Source organism: Panicum hallii, chromosome 2 (assembly GCF_002211085.1).
Source record: "Panicum hallii strain FIL2 chromosome 2, PHallii_v3.1, whole genome shotgun sequence".
In the NCBI taxonomy this organism is placed as follows: domain Eukaryota; kingdom Viridiplantae; phylum Streptophyta; class Magnoliopsida; order Poales; family Poaceae; genus Panicum; species Panicum hallii.
This window is the reverse complement of record NC_038043.1, coordinates 5,996,468-6,012,280: the sequence shown is the minus strand read 5'-3', so window position 1 is coordinate 6,012,280 and position 15,813 is coordinate 5,996,468. Positions and strand designations below refer to the sequence as shown.

The 15,813-nt window shown below is 50.0% G+C and overlaps 3 protein-coding genes across 3 annotated transcripts; 2 read left to right on the top strand and 1 right to left on the bottom strand.

The window, feature by feature from the left end:
• Positions 1-970: 970 nt before the first annotated feature.
• On the top strand, positions 971-1,590 carry LOC112882913. The gene is made up of 2 exons (XM_025948108.1): positions 971-1,205; positions 1,309-1,590. Exons 1-2 carry the CDS (start codon positions 991-993, stop codon positions 1,406-1,408), a joined length of 315 nt encoding a protein of 104 aa, XP_025803893.1. The 5' UTR covers positions 971-990; the 3' UTR covers positions 1,409-1,590.
• A 609-nt stretch (positions 1,591-2,199) lies between these two features.
• On the top strand, positions 2,200-5,717 carry LOC112882903 (receptor kinase-like protein Xa21). The gene is made up of 2 exons (XM_025948096.1): positions 2,200-4,972; positions 5,055-5,717. The coding sequence occupies exons 1-2, from the start codon at positions 2,224-2,226 to the stop codon at positions 5,414-5,416; spliced, it is 3,111 nt and encodes a 1,036-aa protein (XP_025803881.1). The 5' UTR covers positions 2,200-2,223; the 3' UTR covers positions 5,417-5,717.
• A 7,225-nt stretch (positions 5,718-12,942) lies between these two features.
• LOC112883445 (ricin-like) lies at positions 12,943-15,304 on the bottom strand. Its single transcript, XM_025948744.1, has 2 exons — positions 15,148-15,304; positions 12,943-14,928 (listed from the first exon to the last, which is right to left on the bottom strand). Exon 2 carries the CDS (start codon positions 14,919-14,921, stop codon positions 13,152-13,154), a length of 1,770 nt encoding a protein of 589 aa, XP_025804529.1. The 5' UTR covers positions 14,922-14,928; positions 15,148-15,304; the 3' UTR covers positions 12,943-13,151.
• Between the last annotated feature and the right edge of the window lie 509 nt (positions 15,305-15,813).

Genomic DNA, 15,813 nt, shown 5'->3' with positions numbered 1-15,813 from the left:
CCTCTTCTCCTCCTTTCCTCCCTTAGCCCTCTCTTCTTGGCGGCGGTGGCGGATCAGGGGAGAATACCCCCGGAGCTCTAGGGTTCCGCGGCTGCGGTTGGGGGCTCCTTATACGCGCGGTGCTAGGGTCTGGGCGCGTAGGGACGGCGGCGATGCTCGGCTTCCGTGCCACGGCTATGCGGTACACATCCGGCGGTTGCGGGAGCGGGGCTAGGGTTTCCGAGGGCGCGCGGGCGGTCAAGGTGAGGTGGAAAGGGGCGTGTAGGCGGTTGCGCTCCTTTGTCGCAGAGTGAGGGCGGTGCGGCGCAGGGCGGAGCAGGTGACGCGAGCAGGGCAGAGGCGCCGGCGCGCGGACGGCGGTCGTCGGGCGGTAAAGCAGCGAGGAGGAAGAAAGGGGGAAAGGGGAGGTGCGTTTGACGTGTGGGGTTGAGGCGGCAGCGGTAGCGGTGGGGAAGGCGAGGGGTCGTGCGGTGGGCGCGGGCGGCGGGGCGGCGAGCTAGGCTGGGCCGCGACGCGTGCAGAGGCGAGCGGGCCAACGTGGGCCATACGGGCTGTGCTGGCGGGGAAAGGAGAGATGGCGTCGGGCTGGGCTGACTCTGCTGGGCCGAGATGGTCAGTTGGGCTGGAGGTTGAGGTTTAGCTTTTGAAATTAATTTGAATAGCCCAATTCAAATTAATTTCCATACAATTTTCAAACAGACCAAACTAAATTTGAATTTAACAAGTTCAAAAGAGATTCGAAAAACTTCAAATTATTTCACACTAATATTTTAATGGTCCTTAATGGTTCTTAATTAAAAATATTAAGTTGAATTACTAAGATTTCGAGATTGAGAGAACTTTATATTTGGAACCAGTTAAAGCACTTACACGAAAATTTTTAAAAAATTTAAAATTTGCACAATTATAATATTTCAGAAAAATTTCTGAGATGTCACAAATCAGGCAACCGACGGCCGGCGGCGGCGCTTGCTCCGGCGAGCAGTGGCGATGCTACTACGGGCTCAGGGCGTCCACCGCGACGGGGCGCGCGTTCGGCGTGCTCAACGCGCTGGGCGCCGTGGCGTTCGCGTACGCGAGGTGATGGAGATACAGGCCACCATCTCGTCGACGCCGGAGACGCCGTCCAAGAGGCCCATGGGCCGCGGCGTCGTGGTGGCCTACGCCCTCGTCGCACTCTGCTACTTCTCCGTCGCCTTCGGCGGGTACTAAGCCTTCGGCGGGTCGGTGGAGCCTGAGCTTCACTGTTTCACTCTACCCCTGAATGGTTTACTGATCGATCTGGTTGCATGATGGGTGTATGTGCAGATCCCTTGCATCATCTGGCTCATGCTGCACAAGCCCAAGAAGTGCTGCTGGTGGTGGTGGATTCGTGCAGCAGCTTCTTATAGAATGGAATGGAGGTTAACTTGCTTGCTGTTTTTTCTTGGATCGGAGAAGGGAGAAGCAGAGAGAGCTGGAGGTAGAAGAAAGGTGGACGTCATTCTCTAGGATGGGAAAAGGCAGTGGTATTAGAGTTTTTCGCATACTCCATGCTGGCCAGCCGATTTGGCGTGCCATGTCATCAAAATTGGTAAATAGCTAGTCTCATATGAAGAGGTGGCAAATCCGTAGAAATCAAAATAAGGATGGCTTTTAAAGAGGTGCCATCAGCAAGGAATAACCTGGGTGCTCTCGTCAGCAAGAGATTTTTCTGAACTGAATCTGCAAGAGATATTTGCTGCAAACGCCAAAAGATATGATGCCATGCTGTTCAGAAACGGCGCATCTTGACCGAACGAAAACGACAGCCGTCGACAGGTTGAAGCCTTGAAGGATAAATACATGTGCGTCGCCGCGTCGGTTTCAAAAAAAAAATCCATGGGCGTCCAAGTTCCAACCATGCAACCAAACTCAGATCTAGACTAAAATTATCATAGTGTTCTTTTCACAATTTAACTTCGCCATTAAATTATCTAGACTAAAATTTAAGACCATTTACCACCTACAGTAAGAAGATCTAGATCTGAACTCTGAAGATGTCAAAAAGAGAAAGCAGCGGCAAACAGCTCCAGTCAAAATCATGGTTTCCAAAAGTCTTCCATGACAACAAAGCACAAATGTAGCTCAGTGAAGATAGAGTAGGACCGCTCCAAATTCGACTAGTTCAACTCAAACACGCCATTGCTACTTTGTATTGTTCACCTTCACTTACCAATTACCAAGCTCAGAAACAACTCGGCCATGGCAATGGGGGTCTTGAGCTTGCTGCCGTCACTCATGGCCGTCCTGATGATCCCCATGGTGAGCGGCAGCGATGAGGCCGCGCTGCTGGCTTTCAAAGCACAGATCATCGACGGCGGCTCTGGAACGCTGGCCTCATGGAACAGCAGCTCCAGCTTCTGCAGCTGGGAGGGCGTGACCTGCAGCCGCCGCCGGCCAACACGGGTGGTGGTGGCGTTGAACTTGTACAGCTGCGGGCTAAGCGGAGTGCTCTCCCCAGCTATTGGCAATCTGACTTTCCTGCAGACGCTCAACCTGAGCTCCAATGGGCTGTACGGCGAGATCCCGGCAAGCCTCGGTCGCCTCCGGCGTCTCCAGACACTTGTCCTGAGCGACAACTCATTATCCGGCAAGTTCCCTGCCAATCTCAGCTCCTGCATCAGCATGACCGTCATGGTGCTACACGACAACAAGCTTGGCGGTCGTATTCCGGCCGAGCTCGGAGAGAGGATGACGTCCCTGGAAGCAATCTCCTTGAGCAACAACAGCCTCACAGGACCCATCCCGGCATCACTGACCAATCTGTCTCGTCTAGAGTACCTCAGTCTGGCCAGCAACCAGCTCCACGGCTCAATACCACCAGGGCTCGGCAGCATCCAGAGCATGTTATTCCTCGATCTCTATGCAAACAACCTCTCCGGTGAGATTCCACTCTCCATATACAACTTGTCTTCGCTGATCAGCTTTCAGGTAGGGGGCAATCAGCTGCATGGAAGCATTCCTGCTGATATTGGCAACAAATTTCCCGGCATGCAAACCCTTAACCTGAACAACAACCACTTCACCGGCATAATCCCTTCTTCAGTATCCAATCTCTCCGATATCAAAACACTTCTTCTCGATGGAAATAGATTGAGCGGTTATGTGCCTGCCACTTTGGGGAGGTTGCAAGCTCTGCAGCTGTTGTACCTTAGTGTAAACATGCTTGAAGCAAATGACAAGGTGGGATGGGAATTCATCAGTTCTTTGGTGAACTGCAGCCAGCTGCAGCATTTAGTACTCAGCCACAACTCCTTCAGAGGACACCTGCCAGGTTCAATTGCAAACCTTTCAAGTACTCTCCAGAAGTTATACTTGAATGACAATAAGATCTCTGGGAGTATCCCTGCAGAAATTGGGAATCTTGTCGGCCTCAACTCACTGGTAATACTGAATACTTCAATGTCAGGAGTGATTCCAGAGAGCATAGTGAAACTAGAAAACTTGGTTGAACTTGCCCTCTATAGTAGTGGCTTGTCAGGCCTCATACCACCATCTATTGGAAATCTCACAAAGCTAACCAGTTTCCTTGCATATGACAACAACCTGGAAGGACCAATCCCAGAAAGTCTTGGAAACCTGAAGAATCTATATACTCTTGATCTGTCGAAAAATTACTACCTAAATGGTTCAATACCCAAGGAAATTTTGAAGCTTCCTTCGCTTTCATATTACTTAGATTTATCATACAATTCTCTTTCAGGACCCCTTCCATCAGAAGTTGGTATCATGACCAACCTCAACCAATTGATCCTGTCAGGTAACCAGTTGTCTGGCCAAATACCTCACAGCATCGGAAATTGCATCGTTTTTGAAAAACTGTTACTGGATAAGAACTCGTTTGAAGGAAGCATACCTCAATCTCTGAGAAACATTAAAGGACTTATTGTATTGAATCTGACCATGAACAATTTGTCTGGTGGGATCCCTGATGCCATCGGTAACATTGGAGCTCTGCAACAGCTGTACCTAGCACACAACAACTTGTCAGGGCCAATCCCAGAAATTCTACAGAATTTGACATCACTGTCTATATTGGATATATCTTTCAATAACCTGCAAGGCAAGGTGCCAGATGGAGGTGCATTCAGAAACCTATCTTACAAATCAGTCGCTGGGAATACTGAGTTGTGCAGTGGAGCACCTCAACTTCACTTGGCACCTTGCTCCACAAGACCTACAAGAAAGGGCAGAAAAAAGAAGTTTAAGTCCCTTATAATTTCTCTGACAACAACTGTAACTGTCTCATTGTCAGTTTCAATTATTCTTCTTGTTTGGATGCTCCGCAAAAAGCTCAAACAAAAGCAGAAAGAAAGAGCACAATCTCCAATTGCTGGTGAGAAATTTGAACGAATTCCATACCTTGCATTATCCAAAGGAACCGATGGGTTTTCAGAATCAAACTTGCTAGGAAGTGGAAGATATGGTACTGTTTATAAGTGTGTTCTTGACAATGAGGATAAACCCTTGGCTGTCAAGGTCTTCAACATTTGTCAGTCTGGATCTTCCAAGAGTTTCGAGGTGGAATGTGAGGCCATGAGAAGGATACGACACCGTCGTCTCATAAAGATCATTACTTGTTGCTCGAGCATTGATTTGCAAGGTCAAGAGTTCAAGGCATTGGTTTTCGAGTTTATGCCTAATGGTAGCCTAGATGTTTGGCTTCATCCAAAAATTCATAAATCCAGTACAAGTAACACACTCAACCTTGACCAGAGGCTTGATATCGCTGCTGATATCATTGCTGCAGTAGAATATCTTCACAATAGCTGTCAACCACCAGTAATCCATTGCGATCTTAAGCCAAGCAACATCCTTCTTGCTGAAGACATGAGTGCCCGAGTTGGAGACTTTGGCATATCAAAATTTCTACCAGAAAATGCAAGCAAGAGGATGCAAAACTCATATAGCACAACCGGAATAAGAGGTTCCATTGGCTATGTTGCTCCAGGTGACTCAAGTTCTATATAAGTTACTTTGTGTATTTCAAATAAATATGACATGCTAACCAGAAAATGTTTGCTCAACTGTAGAGTATGGTGAGGGATCCGCAATCACGTCGTCTGGTGATATCTATAGTCTTGGCATATTGCTGCTTGAGATTTTTACTGGAAGGAGCCCCACAGATGACATGTTCAGAGATTCACTAGGTCTGCATAAGTTTATCGAGGATGCTCTTCCTGATAAAGCCTTGGAGATGGTGGACTCAACAATCTGGCTGCACGAAGAACCAAAGGATAACATTACAAGAAGTAGAGTCCAAGAGTGCTTGATTTCTGTCTTCAGGCTGGGCCTGTCCTGCTCGAAGCAACAGCCTCGAGAGCGACCATCAATAAGAGATGTAGCATTAGAGATGCATGCAATCCGAGATGCATTCCTAATGTTTGGCAGTTAACTTCCAGGGAAATATGAGACAGAAAGAGCATCCTCCAATAATCAGACATCCAGAGTGGCTCTGACCAAGAAGCTCGTTGAAATGATCCTGATATTGAAAAAAAAATCCAAATTGCTGTTTCAGTTAAAAAGTTTTCCCTGAGCTATACATATTTCTTTGTGTAATGGTGCCGATTATTGGTGTAAACCTTGTAGCCTGGCTATTCTTTTTTGAGTGAATTCTACTATGGCAAAATAGGCATTTTGGTCCCTTAACTTTGATCTGAGGGTCAAGTTCATCCCTCAACTTTTAGATTGGCCAACATAGTCCCTCAACTTTCTTTTTTGGTCAAATTCATCCTTGTGCTGATATTATACTCCATAATAACATGAGATTTATGCAAAAATTCCACTTTACGCTTGGCTCTTTCCCCTTCTAAATTTTGCAACAGTTTATTATTACTAAAAAATGTAACATTAAAGCAACTTGTATTGCGGACGCATGTAGAGTAAAATTAAAGCTACTTGTTGCATAACTACGTATCATTGTATAAAATATTGCGGAAAGTTGAGCGAACAATGACACAAATAGTGGAAATTGAGGAGGGGAAGAAGGAGTCAAGGGTAAAAAGGACTTTTTACATTTATCTCATGTTATTATGGAGTATAATATCAGCACAAGAACGATTTCAACCCCAAAATGAAAGTTGAGCGACTATATTGGCTAACTTGAAAGCTAAGGAACGAATTTGACCTTTAGGATAAAGTTGAGGGATCAAAATGCCTATTTTGCCTTCTACTATCACTAAGGTTTCTATCAGGCCAATCAAGTGTGATGGCATCAGGCTGTAACAAGTATGGAGCAACCATGCTTCACCTTGCACATAGGTTGGTCACTCGGTTGTATGTGGCCTAGGCTATCGTAGTTAGTGGAGTATGGCCTCCGCAGTAAGAGTAGGCAAACATCTTTGTACTTTCACTCATGTAACATGCTTGCATATAAATGTGAAGAAGGGGCCAGCTAAATTATCCAGCGGCACAACTGCATTCCCGAGTTCATCAAGTTCAGTAACACTTACTGGAGCATGTTGGCGATGAGAGCTTGGTTCTGCACTCGTCGCGCAGCCGCCTGCGCGAGCCCACGGCAGCACCACCCGGATGGTGTCCGCGAGGTTGTCCGGCGAGTGGTCTGGTCGACTGGTCCACGACGGTGGGGGAGTTGCCAGCTAAATTATCCAGCGGCACAACCATTCCTTAGTTCGTCAAGTTCAGTAACACTTACCAGAGCATGTTGGCGATGAGCCGATGAGAGCTTGGTTCAGAGGATCCTGCGGGATGTCGCGCGTCGGAGCACCATGGCGACGCTCCGTCTGTGCTGCACTCGTCGCGCAGCCGCCGCCGCGGCGAGCCCGCGACGATAGCGCCACCGAGATGGTGTCCGGCGAGGTTGTCGCCCAGCGAGTGGACCACGACGGTGGGGGAGAGACCAAGGGGAGGAGCCGCCTCGCCGTGCCAGTGGGCCGAAAATTGTCGTCAGCCCAAGAAGGAGCGGGCGCACGCAGGCCTGCATCGTCTCCCCGACTGCCTTCCTCGGCATCGCCCCGCACGGCAGCCTCACGCTCGCGGGGGCCGCCGCCCGCGCCGGCGCGGACGGGATGGGCAGCGCGCGGCGGCGGCATGAGCTCCGGCGGGAGCCCCTCCCCGCACCCTGCGCACCGCACCTCCAGGAGGTCCTCCTCCCCCTCCCCCTTCCCGCGGCCGGCGGCGCCATCCGCGGCCTCGGGGAGCGGGCGGTGGGGATGGTGTTCGCTCGCGGTGGGGAAAGTGCGCCCGGTGCATCGCCTGGTGAATCCGGTCTGCTCATTCGGCTTGGCACAACGAATGAACCGTTCTTAAACTCCATTTTCGAGAAAATTGCGTATTTGGGATTCCAAATATCATGCTTCGCAGTTATAATATTAATTTTAAAAAATGGATCTCCAAACACGTAACATTGACTTCGTAAAAATCATAAAAATGGATTTCCAAATACTAGAAAAGAGAGAAAATACACATAATGGCACCAAAATCAAGTGTCACGTGTTGAAGCCGATATTAGAAATAGCAAAATTGCAAAGCGCGATGTTTGAAGTACTAAATATGCAATTTTCTTAATTTGATGGCACATTTATCAACTCGAGGCATGAGGATTGTCCATTCATTTCGTTGCATGACAATTGAAAGCTTCTAAACATGTATACCATCGACAATTCCTAAAATGGGACTATGGGATTGAACTACAGGCTACAGCACGATACAGTATGCAGACTACATTTAGTTCATCGGTGAACACGCTGGTAGGAGATTCAACCTTCAAGCTTTCGCCGCCTGCAGTAACTCCAAAAGTGTACCTGCACTGCAATATTAAAAAGTCAAGACAGTAAATGTAACTAGCTAATTGGATCTAGAAAAATCGTATAAATGGATGGATGTGTATCTCGATCTTTCATGCTTGTGTACTCAAAGAAAAGATGCACCAACTTGATAGAAAAATCAAGAAAGAAGAAGACATGATTAGACTTGGTTACCAGGTTTCATTCTGAATTCTACCAGGATTATGCGCTCATCTTATACTGTTATCGATCTCTACACTGCACATTTTCATTATAGAAAATGGGGACTCCGTTGGGTCACATTTTCATGAGTAATGCAGTAAACTTTAATGATGCAAATATCAGTATTTATGCTATGTCACCATTGTTTGTTCAATTTAGGTACAAAAACTACATATCATATCTTGAGCTTAACATCAGATCTTTGATCCTTGAACATGTATACAGAATAGCTTTTATTTTATAGGCCAATACCAACACACAAAGCAGTGCCAAATTAAGATTTCAAACACAGATTGATCAAAAGTTTGTCTCTCTAAGCCCAAAATTCTGAAGGTTTCATGACAGACACGGGAAATTGCTCATTTAGTAGGCTTCCTAGAAGGCAGCCAAGGAAAATGCAATCATAAGATTGATTGATGCCTCGGGAACAGGGGCTGCAGATGCCAATGGAGAGGGCTTGCCATCTGACGATGCAAGCAAATCAATGCATTGCAAACTTGCAAATGGATGATCGGCTAGTTTGGTGTTGGCACTTGAGCTTTCAGCATGTTTGCCTTTGAATGTTATGTTGAATTGTGACCCATGTAATAAATAGTTGCCTTTGAATGGTATACTGGCAGCTGAAGGGATAATCACATTTGTGAAAAAAAAACTAAAACAAAACACTGCTAAATCACTAACTTAAGAACAGAAGAATATCCATGTCCAGAAGGATTATGCAAGGTATATCTTGCTACTGTTTTGCACTATTGTCATTTCTTTAGTGCTGACCTGAGGCAACAAAGCACATCGAAGGATAAAAAGATGAGTTTCAGTAAACTTCATTTTAATCACAAGAACTCGATGATGTATGGAATGCTGACTGTTGAGAATGCATAGGAATGCAGTAAATGATAAGGAAATGGATCTCTGCTATGACATTTTGATATTTTTTAGGGGATGCACCTTACATATCTAAGGTATGGAATGCAACTCCAGTCGATAATTTTACATATTTTTTCAATTTCACATGTTGTTATTTGCACTCTGTTATATACTTATGTTTATTGAATGAAAAAATTGGGCAAGATCTAGTTGATTTGGCTAATAAGACCTGGATAGTGAACACATACTGCTGACTTTCTTTTTTTTTATAGAGCAAGTTTCCTTGATATTTTTTTTGTTTTGCCAGGAGAACAAATGTACCCTGACTATTCACCAAGCTTCAGGTGGCTAAAAGCTTACGATACGAAAATAATGTTGAACCCAACAAGACTGACCTCGTCATGCTTCAGCAGGCGCCGAGCAGCACAGGAATCAGATGCCACGCGACGTGAGGGCACTGATGTCGCAAGTGAGCTTCTCGTCCTTCGGCTCGTCTTCGTCATCATCAGAGTCCACGCACTCTTCCAGCTTCATGAAAGGCCTGCATTGACTATGATTGAACATCACAAACAAATTAAAGGTTCCAACACAATCTGCTGCAATGCAGTGGAAGAGTGGAGAAATCGTTGGAGGTGTGCCGTGTGGCCGAGGCCGACCTTGCGACGCCGGCGATGCTCTCCTTCGGCAGGTCCGGGAGCAGCCCCCTCAGCATCCGCATCATCTGCTCCCGGTAGTACTTCATCTCGCGCGTGTAGACCGACCTCAGCTGGATCACCCCCACCGTGACGCTGCCCGGCCTGCCGACCGTCGATGGCCACGCGCTCCGCGAACTGGTTAGCCCAGCACAAGAGGCGCAGCCTCGGCGCCCGCAGCCTGAAGGACTTGTAGTCTGTGGTGGACCCCGCATTGCAGGTCACGTCGAGCTCCAGCAGCTCCGGGGCGTCGATGGTGATCTCTCCGGACGGCGCCCCTCCCGATCGGCCGTCTGGGCTGACATCGACCTCGTCCAGGTCGATGAACCGGAGGAGCGGCAGGCAGATGTCGACACGGGCATGCTCGATCCTGGAGCAGAAGATGTCCAGTTCGTCGAGCCGCGGGCACCACGCGCCCGGCGCGAACGGCGCCTCGACGGCGACGGAGTCGAGCGACAGGGAGCGCAGGGAGGGGAGGGGCGGCCACCCGCGGATCACCACCCTGTCGAGGCTGAACTTCCGCAGGGAGGCGGCGCCTGGCCCCGCGATGGCGGGCGCGGCATGGCCGGGCGCCACGACCTCCAGGTCCCGCGCCGCGGGGGGCAGGTCCAGCGTCCAGACGTCCGCCGCGTCCAGCGCGGGGCCCTCGCGGTCGCGGTAGGGCGCCCGGATGCGGATGTCGCGCGTCGGCGAGCGCGACGATGCGGGCGGCGTGGCGCCTCATGCGGGGGTCGTCGGCGCCGAAGGCGAGCCTGAGGGCGTCCACCCTGGACGCGGACGCGTCCTGCGCACGGCGGCCGAGGGCGACGCGGGCGACGAGGATGGACCTCTCGTCCAGGAACCCGGGGACGGAGTGCTTGTGGTCGAAGTAGATCTCCTCAAGGTGGAGGAAGTCGTAGAGGTTGATGCTGACGACGGGCGTGTGGTGGTGGATGTGGCGCCACGGCCGGGAGAGGGTGGAGAGCTGGACGGCCTCCTGGAACGAGAGCAAGGAGGCGATCTGCGCGCGGAGCTCGAGCGGCAGCGCGGTGATGCGGTCGCCGCTGGAGCCGTCGCCGGCGTCAGTCCTGGCCTTCTTGCGGTTGCTCCGGCGGCGCCGACCCATCTCTCTCGCCACCTCGCCCTCTTTCCTTTTCCTCTTCGATTGATGGGGAGGGAATTGGGGGGATCGGGATTTGGGGTTTGAGTTCCGGCAGTTTTGGAGAAAAAAATAGCCAGACCTGCAACCGTTCCCGCCAAACTCATGGCACGCGACCACGCGTTCCTCTTCCGCCAGGTTCGGAGGAAAAATTCTTTCGAAAAAGAGTTTTGGAGGGAAAATAACCAGGTCTGCAGCCTTTCGTCTTCAAAAGCTCATAGCAGTTTTGGAGTGAAAATAGCGAGAGTGCTAGACCATATTACGGGTTCTGATCTTTGCAATATTTCCTTTTTTTCCCAATTTTAAAAATATACTGTAGCCTTTAGAGATGCTCGTAGAGTAGGGTGTACTTGCTCGGAAAAAAAGTAGGGTGTAAGTGGCTACGCCCATATCGGTAGAGATGCGCCGATCATACATACATACTGATATACATGCATGCCGGCCGGTTACACTGACATACATATCGGTAGGATGGCACTGGAGCCACTGATGGTACTCATGTCCATGATAGAGTACCAGAAAAATCAAGAGCTGCAATTTTAAAATATTTTAGAATAAAATATTCGAGAATATCTAGATCCGTATTTGTTAAAATAAAAATATAAAAAAATGTTGTAGCGTATCCGAATTCGTATCCATCCGCGCACCCGATCCACTCCTACCGTGCCACCAAGCTTGTCCTGGCATCCTGCCACCCCAAGGCCTTCCTTGCCGCCTGCCTCGATATCAGGACCAGGGAAGCTGGTGGGTAGGAGCCAAGCCAAGAGCAGAGGAGCCGGGGGTCGGGGGCTGAGTTGGGTGTGGGCAGGAGCAGAGGGCGATAGCCGGATAGCTTGAGGAAGCCACTGATTGGAGCCTGGAGACTGGAGGGATGGACAATGACTTCTTGAGTTGCTTGGTTCATATGAACAAATAATTCTCATTTTTTTGCTGGGATGACGTGAACAAGGTTGACAATTTTTATGGATAAAAATGATGCTATATTTGCTATCAAATTACTACTGCTTGTGTCTATGTGGACGATGGATTGCAGCATGTTGCTGTTTGCACATATTTATGTATACATATGTTTATTTAATTTCTAAGTGTGTATTCATACTATTTTGTTCATCCAGTTCAAAGAGAGGTAACATATAGGAACTTGGGTGTAAGGGCATGGAAGGAGTAAGTGTGCTATGTGCAGAAAATACTTCTTCCCTAATGTAAACTTGTGTTTCCCTCCATCACCCATCGACAACATAGGAGCCTAGGACCTAGCAGGAATGTGACTGGTGGCCGTATAGTGGCTGGTTTACTGAAGGACTAAAAAGGTTGAAGTTGCGCAGGAAATTGGATGATGTAAAGTGAAACTGAAATTGGGGTGTAGGAGACAAGATCTAGCCACTACTCTCAGAGTATAAGTTTGGGGAGTCTTAATTCGAGAAATTTGTAAAATTTGTGTAGGAGGAATCCCTTGAAACTAGGAGTGCTATAAGAGTTTGTAAATGGAGTAGATGTGCTTCAGTTTTGTAGGCGGAGGAGTTCAGAAACTAACAACAACCTGCTGAGTTACAATGTCTAGTTACTGGCTGCTAACTAATTCAATTGTTTAATGTTTGTGTACAATATCACTACACAGCTATGCTATTTTATTATCTTGTGGCACGTCCGTGGTGCTATGAGTAGTTTCAGTTTTTCCTTCCTATAGCACAGTATCATAAAAGAAGACTAGATGAAATATTATATTACTTATGCACTGCTTTTACACCATATTGTGGTTTCCCCAAGGTCAAGTGGCTTCACGTCAGCGGTCTTACAGATTGTCTCATGCAGATCCATATAGGATTTTTGATGATGTGGAGGAGAGAGGGGGAGGAGAGAGAATGAGATGGTTGCTTCGCGAATAACCATCTTATAGGCTAAAATTAAGGACTATGAGACCGCTTACTCACCATTGTACGAGTTGTTATTATCATACTACTTACAATATTCTCTTTTTTTCCATTCCACGAATTAAGGGATATGATATACTATGAGACAACAAAAAATGATAATATATTGTATAGGTTGTGTGTTCAGTCGTCTTAAAATGACGTGTCACTGCATGAGATCGTATATTAGACGGCTCCAATATACTTGCACCGAGGGATCTCATGGATGCGAAACTAAAACTCGTGACATGTGGGTTTCTTTATGGTGTATATGAAAGGAAAGGGTATAAGTTTTTTTAAGACTAGGAATGGTATAAATTTTGGTGCCATATAAAAGGAATTTACTAAAATGAAATGGGAAAGGTTTTCCTTTTGGCTCGGTGAAAACAGAGACTTCACTGGAGAACGATTGTTATTACATACTCACAGCACTAACAACAACGCCCAACCTGCAATGGTACAGAGCTAGACTTTATTCAGCAAGCATGCACCACAAGACTTTATTGTATACGGCACACCACTAGCCCTGTAGCAGGAAGCTGATGGATCAGATCAGAGATCACAGCATGAGCGCCCACTGCTGGGTGGCGCTGCCCGTGGCCGGCGACACGACGACGTCGTAGCAGCCGCTCTTGCTGGCCGACGGCCTCGCGTCCAGGACCATCCCGGTGCCGGTGTTCAGGATGGTGCCGTCGCTGCGGAACACCCAGCGCTCGCAGGCCGAGCCGGACCCGTCGCAGAACTTCACCGCCACCCGCCCACTGGCGTCCGCGGCCAGGCACCTCCACTGGAGGAACAGCCACGCCGGCGGGCGCACGGAGCCGTCGGGGTAGAGAGACCACGCCATGCCGGCGCCGCCGCAGGCCGCGAGGGAGACCGCCCCCGCGAAGTCCACCTGCAGGCAGAGGTCGCCGAACCCGACGACGGGGGCGGTCAGCGGCGCGGTGTCGTTGGTGGGCGTCCACGACTGGCCCGTGCCGCGGTCGTCGCGCCGCACCGTGACGCCGGCGAACGCCGATGACGAGGTCACGGACAGGACCAGGCCGCTCGACCGCAGCGCCACCGTGCCGTCGGCGCGCGCCTCCCAGACGGCGCGCTCCGCCGGGACGCGCGGCGGGCACTCGTCGACCACGACGCGGGCGCCCGCCTGGGCGGCGGCGGCGGCGGTCAGGCACATGCCGTTGGAGCGGACGGTGCCGTCGCGCTTGAAGGTCCAGAGCTGGTTCACGTCGCCGTTGGACTTGCACGACCACAGCTGCACCTGTCTCCCGCTGTAGTACCTGTTGTAGGGCACGTCCACGCACCGCCCCTCCGGCCCCACGATGCGCGTCGTCGGCTCCGCCTGGCTGCACACCGGAGCACCACCGCCCATGTCCGCCTCCTCCACGACGGACCTGATGACTATGGGGAGCTGCTGGGAAGCCGCCGCCGCCGACGACTTGCAGGTATCGTGCTCCAGGAAGGACACGAGGGGGACGGCCGTGCGCACGTTGTCCACTCGCAGCCACTTGCCGTTGCTCCGTTGGACGGTGACCGGAGCCGGGAAGGCGCCCTGGAAAGACTGCTGGACCGCAGCGGAGAGCGCCAGCCAGCGCTCCTGGAGGACGTGTAGGCTCGGATCGTCGGAGACGCCGTTGCCATCCCGCATGCCGGCGCTCATCCGCCGCTGGATGTACGGGAACGTCGCCGCGCTCGCGATCATCATGTCGCAGGCGGCGACGGCCCGGCTCAGGTCCTCCTTCGTGGCGTTGCCGGTGGGGAACAGGAACAGCGACGAGACGGCCTGGTCCAGATCTTTAGCTCGCCACGTTGCGGCTCCAAGATCATGCTGGCCTGCAGGATAGCTCCTCTCTCTGCTGATGCTGGACTGCAGCAGCGTAGCAACTGAACTTGATGACCATGGATCAGTATAACAGATTGCCGATGAGAATGCGCGGCCTGATCTTTTGAGCAGGCACGAGTACTTCCCTGCCACGTAACCTGTGAAGTAAGCTCCGGTGACATCCATCTTCAGGCTTACAGAGTACCCTGCCTTGTTCGTCAGAGTGATGTTCAGATACGTTTCAAGCGCGAGCGGGTCGTCCTGGTTGAGCAGCACGGGGATCCCGTTGCTCTGCCCCCCTGCTTTGCTCACCAGCGCGGCACGGACCGAGGCGATGAAGCTGCTGTACTTCTCGGGTGTCGCCGAAGCGGTGCTGAACTTCACTTCCGGGTAGTCTTTGAGAGCTTGGGCGCCGGCGGAGCCGGATGCTAGGAGCAGTAGTGCAAGACAGAGCAGTGGCACCGCCATGTTCAGCATCAGGATGGTTTGTAGCGTCCCTCCTTTCATAGAGGCACTGCATACCAAAGATATATCATCAGTAGCATAGTATATGTGTAGTGTAGGCCTGTTTGTAGTAGCTCTAGCTCCCCAAATGGAAAAAAAAAGATTCAGAGTTTGAAGAACAAAATAAAATGATCTGAATATGTATCTATTTTTTGTTCAAAGGTGAAGAGCAGCGAGCAAAACACAGTGGATAAAGAAAAACATGAGTAATAATTCAGAGGACTAGTACCCTTTGCAGGGACGAGGCTCCAATCCAAGAGCGCCGGCGATGCTGCTACGGAGGTTGGTGATGGATGGAGAATTGAAGATGGGTGGTATGGTGCCTCCCTACCCGCTCCCATTTTATAGCCGGAGGAGCGGCGCGATGGCGCTTGCCGGAGTCCGCGTCGCGTCGTCGTCGTCGCCGCCATGGGTGGCCGAGCAGGCGGTCGCCAGCCGGCCAGCGAGGCAGCCTGCCGCAGGCCCACCTGGGCCAGAAGCCAGATCAACGTGTGTCACGCGCGCCAATGGACCATGCGTGTCGAGGAACACGAGGATGCAAGCCGGCGAGAAACACGACGGCCCGTACGTGCGGAGACACAGTCCCGCCCGTACACACGCACATGATTGTATGGTGGTGGATAGATCGTTGTCTGAACAAGCATGTGCCCGTCTAGAGAATCGTTTGTCGTTTGTCTGATCGAACCAGCAATTGCGCGGCTAGCTGATAACAAAGTAGTACTTCATCCGTCCTCGTTTGTTTGGGTTTTCTGGATTTATAGATTTTAATATACATCTGGACATAATATAAATATATAGATGCATAGCAAAATTTATAAATTAAAAAAGTTAAAATAACTAATAATTTAGGATGGAGAGAGTACCGTGCATGTACGTATTTGTATTTATTTAATGA